Here is an 11,519-nt window from a genome sequence, read left to right as displayed (position 1 = left end):
GTACTTACTTAAGGAGCCGTCTATTAAAGCTTAGTTTTTCAATTTATATTTCCAGTGAAGATTACGTTCAAACTAACCGCAAGGAATACTTAATTGAGTATATTAAATCAAAACAGTGTGAGGGAGAAGTGTTTAGAATATATTATATATTATAAAAGAGCAAAAAAAAGGAACGGAACACTCAATAATGCCATTATATATAGTATAGAATAAAATACAAATTAGTATAAACATGATAATAAAATAATAATAGTAAAATAAAATAGAATAATAATATAATTTAATTGAAAATAAGGATATAATAAAACAAAATAAAGTAAAATAAATAAGATAAAAGTGTAAAAATAAATATGAATAAAATGAACGTATAATCAAATTATATTAGACTTATCCATTTTGGTGTTGAAATAGGGCAATCGGCTTATAATGCTTACTAAAAACAAAGAAACATTGAATGTAGAAAAGAATATTTTGCCATTCTCGTATGATGGAAATGTGTAAGTAGTATTTATGATCATATATCAACAATTTAGGAGATATATCTTTTGTATGCCGGTGGGCATTTTTATTTTATCTGTCATGGATAATCATTATATGGCTACATTATTTTTTCTGTAAAATATTTATTTAGTATCATCTAAATTTGATAAAACTAAATTTCAAAACTTTTCATTACTTAAGTGAACCCTAATTATTATTAAATGATTAACATATAATTATATTTAAAAGTAAGACCGAATTTGTTACTTAGTTATATGTTACTTACTACACTTGTAATAATTTTGTTGCTTACATTTTGCTATAAAATTAAACCTGTAATGTTTGTTATATCACTATTGAATGATTACTTACCTCGCGATAGGACATTAGTAGCTACCAAGACTTTTTCAAGCCCTGCTCGAAAGCGATCTAATATAGAAAGACGTTGGCCAACATCAAATTCGCCTGAGAGGACGGCAACAGAGTGGCCATCTGTAGTTAATTTTTTCGCCAGCCAAGAAGCGCTAAGACGAGTCTGCAATTTTTTTTTAATTTAAAGATGATTTTTAATAATAAATAAAAAGATTTTATACATACATTACAAAAAATAATTGCTTGACCGATTGTTATTCCGCCATAAATATTTTGAATTGCTGTATATTTTGATTCTTCACCTCTGCACATAACATAATATTGTTTGATATTATCGAGACATTCTTCATCACGTGTCAATCTATAAGCATTTGTATTTGTCTTAATATGAAAAATATTAGTTACTTCATGAACCTTATAATTTTCGGATTAGACACCATGCGGCTTACAAAGTCAAGCACTTTTTCATCATATGTTGCCGAAAAAAAAATCATTTGGCAAGATCGATCAAGTTCTCTAAAAATTTTGTTTATAATTGTGTAAGTATAGGATTTCCTGCACATAATTAATACCTATGAACACGGAGGCAATGGCCTCGATGACCTTGAGTTGATACCATCGTATCAGCTTCGTCTAATATAAATACACGTATTTTCTTGAGATCAAAACATTTGTATTTTGTGCCCCAATCCATAACTTTTCCTGGAGTGCCAATCACAATTTGCTGATTAAGTTGTGTTGAACGTGGAACTAAAAGAAATTTCGTTATTTATAAGGAAATTTTTTATTGATTTAGGGTGTCTCGAATTATTATAATCCATATAAAGATGATAATATGGATGCCAGCATAAGATATGAAAATATTGATCATGTTTAGTAAAGAACTTTTAGTGTACAGGAAAAAAATAAGTTATATTAATTGTTACTATTATTTCTATTCAGAATATAAAATGGAAAGAATATAGCTTAGAAATTATTTACAGATAGCATACATCTGTAAGGATAAACCTATGACGTGCGTGCTAAATGAAATATCTGCCCTAGTATAGTATTACAAGTGTACGCCTGAAATCTAATTAGATTTGTTTAACAACACAATAATTTTCATATTTGCCCAGCACTCATTAAAGTTTGTCATACATCACTTCAAAAAGTTTTTTAAATAACAGAACTGAACAAGTTGTAATAACAATATTATTGCATAAAGGATCCAGTTTTATACAAGCAGATAGCAATAAGAGATACCAGGATTGTATGAACCTGTCAAAAGAATAACTCATCAAAAGAATCATCACAAGAATCCTAACAGGGCACTGTAAACTAAAATATCACCTTACGAGACTGGGTATACATACAGATGCAAACTGTAGATTTTATGAAGAGAATGAGGAGTCGGCAACACATTTGCTGTTAGAATGCCCTACTCTAAACCCAGAAGGAGCACAATAGACCCGACGGTTGCAGTGCTACATCCTCTAACAATAATTATATATATGCAGATATCCCATCGTAAGTGAGAAATCATCAAATAGAAAATATTACGTTTATCATCTGACCGGATACTCTTGAAAAACACTTGCCATAAAAATAATAATAAATATTGTTGAAAAATAATATAGTTAATGGGCTTATTTACACTATCATGAACGTGAGATGAACTTGACGACAACATGAACTGTCAGTTCAGTTTACACTGTCATGCACTGCCATGAGCGTGAAATTTGTTTTGTTTTGTGTAAACGTATAAAATGTTTGTGTGTAGTAGTGCAGATCACAGAAATTGAAGATATTCAGTATTAAAAGGTGAACATAAACATAACATTGCAAAGGTATGCGTGTTAAGCTGAAGAAACGCAGCACATTTCATTGCATGAAATTCATGAACATCACACTCTCTTCCCTCTCTCTCCTATAAGTAACCGGTTTTCAAGTGCATGTTCATGTTACGTTCATAATAGTGTAAATTGGCCCAATAGTTATATATAGAATACTCATCAATGAACACGGAAGTCTTTTAGAAAAGCAAAACAAAATCATAAACACTAAACACAAAATTTCATCAGTACAACTCCACAAAATTACTTAGTGCTTGTCGATGAACATCTCTTCGCATATCGTATATTATAGTTTTGCTTCCTTACATTCATGGAACTGTACGAAACCTTAATACGACGAAAATCATTGTTTTAGGGTTGTTATGTGTTGTTGTCGACTTGCTTTTATTCACGATATTCAAATAAATCCAAATAACAGATTGGTTCAAGTGCCTCAATGCATGACGATCGCTATTATAAATATAAATCTGACATTAGTTCAATAATTCTAATAATTAATTTAATGTATGTGGTTTAATTGAATTCTTGATGAATCAGTAAATAATGTTACATTTCAACATATTTTCTCCTACCAGGAGCGAACAACACTTCCAATAATTGTAGCATCTCTAAGACATATTACCACATTTCTTTACAGGCGTATATCTCGAAAAATCACACAAAAACTATTCTAATAAAAAAATTAGACTATACTTAACATTATATTAAATAATGTGTGAAAAGATGAACTCATAAACCATTTCCACTATTATGTGTTATCAAATAATTCAAAAGATGAATTTTTCTTAAATAGTATGAAAATTTTCTTTTTATAATTAATTAATAATTATTAATTATAATAATGTACTTACCGAACTCTCCACGTACCGCAAATATCATGTTTATTTTGTTCATATATTGAGAAAATTTTGCACATATTTCACCAGTCTGAATTGCCAGCTCATATGTTGGGCACATACAAATAACCTTAGAATTAAATAACTTAAATTATAATATATCATTGTTACGTGATTTTTTTTATATGCTTCCAAAAGTGTGTCCTATACATGTGAAATATTGATTCCGAAAATATTGGGATACAATCAGTCGTGCACAACAATTCGTGATGACATTTTCTTTATGTTAAAGGACAATTTACAAACTCTGTCTCTCTCTCTCTCTGTCCTGTAAAGTCCATGTTAATTAAAGTGTGATAATGCAAAAAAATATGTACTTGAGATATTTTTATGGACCTCCCACAAATTATAATCGCAACAAGATAGTTCAAATATTATGCAGTACTTGGAACAGCTAATTGCTTTTAATTTAATTCACACTCTAACTTCTAACACATATAACTCTATCTAATTGTCAACAACAATAAAACGATTTTAAAAGTCCACTTTGGTTCTAAGCATCATATTTTGAATTAAATTAATAGTTAATGTCAATAAAGAAGTGCGTCTATAACAAATTTATATAGTTTTTTAGTTTTTTAACTTAATAATTTTAATAAAACCATTAATAATAATATAGTTGCTTAGAATTACCTGAGGATAATCTAGATCAGTGTCCACACGTGTTAACATTGCTAAAACGAAAGCTGCTGTCTTCCCGGTTCCTGATTGGCTTTGAGCGACCAAATTTAATGGTGGATCTGCCAGCAACAGTGGTAACGCATTGGCTTGAATTTTTGAAGGTCTATTAAAACCAGCTGCATACACCGCTTTTAGTAAATTTGGATCGCTGTATAAATAGGTGCTTATAATTTATAAAAGGAAAAATGAAGAACTACACAGATTACATACATGTGAATATCTTCAAATTTTTTGATGGAAATAATTGGCGAATTAGGATTTTCTTCATCAGTGTCACTATTCATCAATTCACTTAACTTTTCCTTGATAAAATCAACGAGACTAAACTTTCTATAAATTTAAATTAATTCACGAAATATATAACTTTTTAATATATTATAAACAATATATATATTATATCTTACAAATAGGTTACGGAACCGTAAACACATCCTGATATATAAATAAATGTTGATTCAATAAAAATGCAATTGGATTTCATAATCTTAGCAAATTGATGAATGCCGATTGCATTTACACTTCACACTCAAATAATTTACTTAATTTTTTTTAAATATATGCATATCTCAATATATTTCAGATTTAACACATATTAATTTTTAAGCCATATATATTTAAAATTTGTCACAAATTTAACGTCTTATTTGTCTTAGTTAAATTACAAACATTCACGATATTTATTAAAAATCGGACGCCATGTTAACTATGACGTCATGCATCCAACTTCGAAATGCAAGTTACAAATAAATATTTTTACATCGGCGGTCGTATACTATACTATAATTTTATTATATTTCTTCAGTAAATACTGGTATAAACTTCCGCCACTTACTCAGGCGAGGACGAATTCCGTTCGAATTGATCCATTTCACACGAACTATTGGAGCTTCTAACAATTTTTACCGAGCGCTTTCACAAAATGCGTTTAACTGAAAGGCTGGAAGAAAGAGTGTCAACAATTATAAAGCAAAGTATGACTTTTCTGGATGGATGCAATGCCTAAGTGGATATTAAATGATTTAATATATTAATTACATATATCTTTTTTTTGTGTGATATATATTTAAGTGAATTTAATAAAAGTTCTGTCAGCTGCATAAATGAGCTTATTATGATGTGAACGCTCACTCATTAATATAAATGCGAAGTGCACAAATGAAACAGTGACAAGGTACCATTAATGAAAATTTATACATGTTGTGTGCAATGCCATATAATATTATAAGTAAAAATAAAGTTAGATTACTACTTATATGGTAGATGTGTTAACTTATATAAAGTTTAATATATGCTAGGAATGTATGCTAAAATATATGAAAAAAAAATTATTTATTAATTCTTCTATGTTATTTCATTAGTTCATTTTTATATTGTAATTTTGTAACATTTTCAAATATATTGGTTTGGTTATTATTTTTGTAAATAATTAATTTATTGGACACTAGTACGATTTATTTATTCGTAGCCTTTCATATCTTTTGATAAACATCAAAAGAAAAAATTAATCTCTTTTTCTGAACTACATAATAACAATTATAAAAGATGTTAATTAAATTAAGTTATTTAAAAAACCATTATATGTATCCGACATTTACGTTTTTACATATAGATTAACTGCCTTTATAATTAATAACGAACTTTAAATCAAATTTTAATATACAATAATGTAAACTACAAGAATTACCGCAAGTGTGTATTGCTGAGTTGACAGTCGCAGCTGCACTTTTTGTTCAGAGCCTTTGTTTTCAATATATTTTAAATATTGGCAGCTTATTTAACAGCTGTAGCTGTAGTTATAGAAAAAACATAGAAAATTCTATGTTTTTGGTTACAGCTATATTATTCTGGTCATGCGTTTTATATTGATCACAACAATAGAACAATTAAAAATTTGCTTAAGTTGCTAAGCTAAGCCTTGATCACTTAAGGTGACCTGGGTTCACCAAGTCGCGCTTAAGCCCTATGTTATAATCTATATACCATATTTATGGTAAGTATCAATATAAAAAATGGCAAACAGCAGATTAAAAAGTTTGAGTTAAGGTAAGAGGAAACCTTTAAAATTGAATAAATTTAAGTGACTTAAGGTAAGTGACTTACTTAAATTGCCATCGCGAAAATCAGCTGTTTGTGTGAACTTAGTTGCCATTTGAATGTAAATAAAATTATTGCAGAAGTAATCTAAATGAAATTATTAAAGCTGTCCAAGAAATTTATTTTTGGTGTATGTTTATTACTGGAAATAATAATAAGTGTATATTTATAGACTGATGTTTAGTAAAAGTGCCCAGGTGCACTAACTCGGAAAAGGCTCAACATAAGACAGATGTTTATACGCTGTACAAATTCGTACGGGTTTTGTGCTTTATATTGCGGTCAAGACAGTTGTTGAAAAATGATTAACTTAGCCACTGTACACTCAACAACCTCTGTCATCATAATAGCCGCTGTCTTTAACAGGTGATTTGATTTCAAGAAGTTTAGATTTTAATAAAAAAAGTAGATGCTTTAGAATAACATTGTGGATTGTGAAAATGTGGTACATACGCAAGTGCAATTTTAATTATTCGTTGCAATATATTATAAATTAATCAGAACCAGCTAGAATTTTTTTGTGTTAGTGATACATGTACAAAGTATTTAAAATTTTAAAAGCAGTGTGTAAAATGAAGTGTGTGATTAAAATAGTATTCTATTATTATTTTAAGAAATAGTGTATATAACAAATACTGGTCAGAGTGAAAGGTTGACATTGTGAGCGTATCTAAACTTGGACATCTACAACTATACCATAATCAAACAATAGGTAATTTATTTCAGTGATGAAGTCGTTAAATAGTTTTGAAACTTAATATACTTCTGTGAAAACAGTTGATTTTTGCGTAATCAGCAGCTTGAGTTAATCTCTTGCCAATTTCATCATAACTTCTGAAAATAAAGCTGCGATATACATACTATAATCCATGTAAATACTGTGTAATACAAAAACTTGAAGCATATAATAATGTTAGTCATGCCGAACCTTTACAAGTCAAACGCACCCACCTGCTTTCCACAGCTAAGAGTATAATAGGATTACTCATAACTAACTGTTATCTGATTGATACCTATTGCTAACATTTACTGTGATAGATTAATTTGATAGCTACATCAAAAAAGTCTGTAATACTTACTATTTCTAACGATAGGCGAAGATGATATTATCGACAGAACCAGCTAAAGTTAAAATAATTATTTTCTTTATATTTCTAAGTGTTTAACATTATTAGCAATTAAAGTACTAATCGAAAGCATTATCCTTAATTAATATTATGGTAATATTATTGCTAACGACAAAGTGTTATCCTTAAAAATCATGAAAGCCTGTGCAATGACTTCAGCATTAATAAGTATATAGGTTAACTGATATTTATTAAAACCAAATTAAATAAGTATGATTTTTTTCAAATTTAACTATCGAACTTCATTGGATTCCAATTTCATTTTGCCTGTGTACGTTAATTACAAGGCTAAACCGAAACTAAATCTTCCTCCAATATGCCCAATCGCTAACTATTATTACACTATTATTACTACCTAATCCATTTGATATATTCGCAACCGATAATTTTGGCCTTTTTGTGCAAATATTTCGCCAGAATCGACACAATCACACCGTGTACGTTGCATTGGTCTAATAAGAAACTGTGGCAGGTAATTCGTTATGATTGGTTGCACACAATTACTTAAATTGCAACAAGACCTATTGGTAGTATGAACTTGATAAAGGCGTTTATTTGCCTACAATAGACGCGTTAAAGCATTGCATTCCACGAATAGTGACGCACATATTCACTCGCACCTAGCAGCGTCTATGAGTATTTGCCTTTTAGTGCATAAAGGCTTCAATCTTGTCTTCTTATCCACCATTCGAAAATGTTGCTTGCAAGCCTATTGCATGTTGTGCAAATGAATGTGGGCTCAGGGCACAAAGAGTTTCTAGTGGTCTATGAAATCATTGCTCGCATACGTTCAATGTGTGCACTGTTCAGAGCTATAAAATTAGGCCATCAAAATCTGTACTTTTCCGGTTCCGCGGGCAGTACAACGTTTGCATTCGATTGAATCTCAATTCATTTCACAACCGCGTACAAAACCACTTCACTTCTGTATTTCATAGCCAAATTGAGTTTGTGAAGTGCGAAGGTAGAATAATTTTAAAGGCAACTTCATTTGATGTTGCATTATGTTTTTGTCTAATTTTGAGAAATTAACTTTTGAGCTATTAAGAACTACTGAGGGATATTCAAGAAACTTTTTTTTATTGCATCAGAATTAAGTTCAGATTTTAGTTTACTTTCATTTAAACAGATAAGCTTCAGTTTATTTTCGATTATATTTTATAGTTTCTTTCTTAAAGGATCTAATTTTGACGCTCTTATGGGTCAATACTTTTGCTAAATGCTAGTACTTTCGCATGATTTTTAAGTTTATAGGTTTTGAAGGGTCAAAGAGTTTCAAAGAGTTTTAGTGGTATGTCTTTTGCATAAAAGAATATTAATTCCTTAACGTCTTTAATATATAAATAGAAAACAAACTTATGTTAAAATACCATATGTCACTTTTCTGCACTTGTACATTCCATTATTTATTAATGATTTTAAACCCGTGAACAAAAAATTCTTTTTTTTTAAATTCTTAATTTAATTCGAATCGAATATTTGGAACCGAATATTTTATGAATAAATATATTTTATAAATAAACACTTTATAAATATTTATATGCCACAAAGCAGCAAACCTGTTGGTGAAATTGTTGAAAGTAAAATCCTATAAGTCCATGTGTGAACATATCGGTTATATGGGTTATACATAAATTTTGAACGGTCGAAAAAATTCGTTCATTTACACTTTCACACTCGTGTGGACAGTGTCGTAAAAACAGAATACTGAAGCAATAAAAATACATTTGAAAATCCATTTTCAAATGTAGTTCCTTTGAAATGAGGAAGAACCTTCAACCTTAAATGCTAAAATGTTTTTAGAACAAAAATAAAAAAATATTATTTTGATTAGTTTAAGAGTAAAATGATAGGAAAAGATAATTTATCAAATTTTTTTTTCGAGCTAATTTTTTGTAAACTATTCAAGTTTTTGAAAAATATTTCTGCATATACTAAAAAACTAAAAGCATAACAATTCTTATCCAAATATATTTCTCCGCGATTTACTACAATATTAAATCTGAAAACTCGCAACTGTCAGGCAATAAATTTCATTTTATAAAGCAACAATCTTATTGTTTCTTCCTTAACTGCAAATAAAACACACAGTCGGGCAAAAGGAATTCAATTCTGTTTTAGTTTAAGGAAGAAAATTGTGTTTTTATAAAGAAATATATATACAAAACATAGTTTATTTTCCGCACTTCCTCCGTATATGAGTGTATTTTTATTGTTGCAATAACTTTCTGATTAAATTGCTTTTGTCTGACGAGCTGAATTAATCATGTTTTCTTTCAATTTGAGAAATTTATTTTTCTTAGGAGTAGAAATTTTTAGTTGAATTTATTTTTAAATGCAATTTTAAAACAAATACAACATGCGATATATAGCAAGAGAAAGAGGAAGAAAGTGAAGTTGGGAAAAGCGCTGAATTCGAACTGTTAAAAATTAAATATTTTCTATTAAATATTTTATTTTTAATCTTTTAATATCAACAATTTATCAGATTTATTTTGACACAGATGTTTGTAGATTCACTTTATTCACTTTTTCACAAGAAAATTTGATTAGAGTTCAGCACTTTTGTAAAATTAAAAGTAAATTATTTAAAATAAATATAAGAGATTTACGTCATTTATGCATTAAATATATATATACACATACAAATATATATATATATGTATATATGTCCATATACTTATATGTATATATTGTATAAATGCAAAAAAAAACTAAGCTAATATAAAATGAAATCATTGTTGAAATATAATACATTTATTTATTTTTTAAAATATTTACAAATCCTTTAAAAATTTGATTTGATTGATTTCATTACAGCATATTTAAGGCCATGTGCGAGTTCAAGTAAATTTAGGTAAAGTGAATTGAAATTTCGTAGCAATTTTTAGCACTGCACTTATGTAAATATTTATTTATTTATTAATTGCATTTATATAGTATTTTTGGTTAACACTATTGAAATTTGTTTATTCATTTATAAAACGTCTTATAAAATTTTCACAATAGTAATATCTAATTTAACAAATTTTTGTCTAATTTCGAATAGGGTAAATTCGAAATTCTGGTAAATACCAATATTCACTGCCTTACCGACATTTTTCTTAGATTACCAGCAATATATTCGAGCTTGCACGCAGCCTAAGTAGTTTATTTATTAAACTCATACATTTTATTTTTAAAAATAGTTACCAAATGGCATGATGATGCTCAGGTTATGATTTAAAATTAGCATATTGAAAATATTTTTAATTTTACTTTATTTATTTATTTTAAAGTAAATATATATTGATATAAATTTGATTTCTTTTTAACGTCAACTATAACGTTAGTTTTTACTTAGTAGGAACTATTGTATTTAATACAGACGTTTCGAAGTACAACAACAAAATAACTTTTTTTATTTAATTTAATTGATTTTTTATTATTGAATTAATTATAGTCTTACTTGTACCAATTCTACAATAATATTAGCATTAATATTAGCATATCAAGACCAAGTTTTTACTCCCTAGTTACGTACTATAAATTTGCGGTAGCAGGACATCATTAGTATAAATTTAAGACAGTTAAGATACCAAAACGTTGAGTATAGTCAGCACGTCATTCAAAATGTAGATGATAATAAAGAAGTTGATGCAACATCTACTGATTCTGTTTTTGAACGTTTTTATATAGGAGATCAATAGGACACTTCATTTGACCTAGTGATGGTGATCTTTACGAGTTTGACATCCAAAATAATTTATCTGAAAACATTGTTAAGATATAATTTAATTCAGACTTTACTAACGTTATGTGAATCCTTTTTAAAAAATTCTAAAATTTATTAAAATTTCTACAATTGCTTTCATACAAATATAATTCATTAGCCTTTTTAACATTATTATTTTTTTGTTAGTTTTCTTAGAAGGCTAAATTATCCATATAATGAGCCATTTATTTTGCTTCATTTCCTTAAACGAGTGATGTTTATTTATGTCTAATTAAGGAAAAGTATATCGTAATTTGTTTAATATAAATTGCGATGAAAA

The 11,519-nt window shown here is 28.2% G+C and overlaps 1 protein-coding gene across 3 annotated transcripts; it reads right to left on the bottom strand.

Annotated features, from left to right (window-relative positions):
* Window positions 1-852: 852 nt before the first annotated feature.
* LOC119685970 (DEAD-box helicase Dbp80-like) lies at window positions 853-5,267 on the bottom strand (the record flags this gene model as incomplete). 3 transcript variants are annotated; one of them, XM_038100404.1, is given in 8 exon segments in its annotated part: window positions 853-1,015; window positions 1,078-1,213; window positions 1,267-1,368; window positions 1,425-1,602; window positions 3,539-3,653; window positions 4,217-4,412; window positions 4,475-4,594; window positions 5,097-5,267. In XM_038100404.1, coding segments are annotated over 8 exon segments (1,045 nt in total), but the record flags the coding sequence as incomplete, so codon positions are not given.
* Window positions 5,268-11,519: the final 6,252 nt, after the last annotated feature.

The sequence above is a fragment of the Teleopsis dalmanni genome, chromosome 2, assembly GCF_002237135.1.
Source record: "Teleopsis dalmanni isolate 2A chromosome 2, ASM223713v2, whole genome shotgun sequence".
Lineage (NCBI taxonomy): Eukaryota > Metazoa > Arthropoda > Insecta > Diptera > Diopsidae > Teleopsis > Teleopsis dalmanni.
The sequence above is the reverse complement of the archived record's forward strand: the minus strand, read 5'-3'. Positions and strand labels throughout refer to the sequence as shown.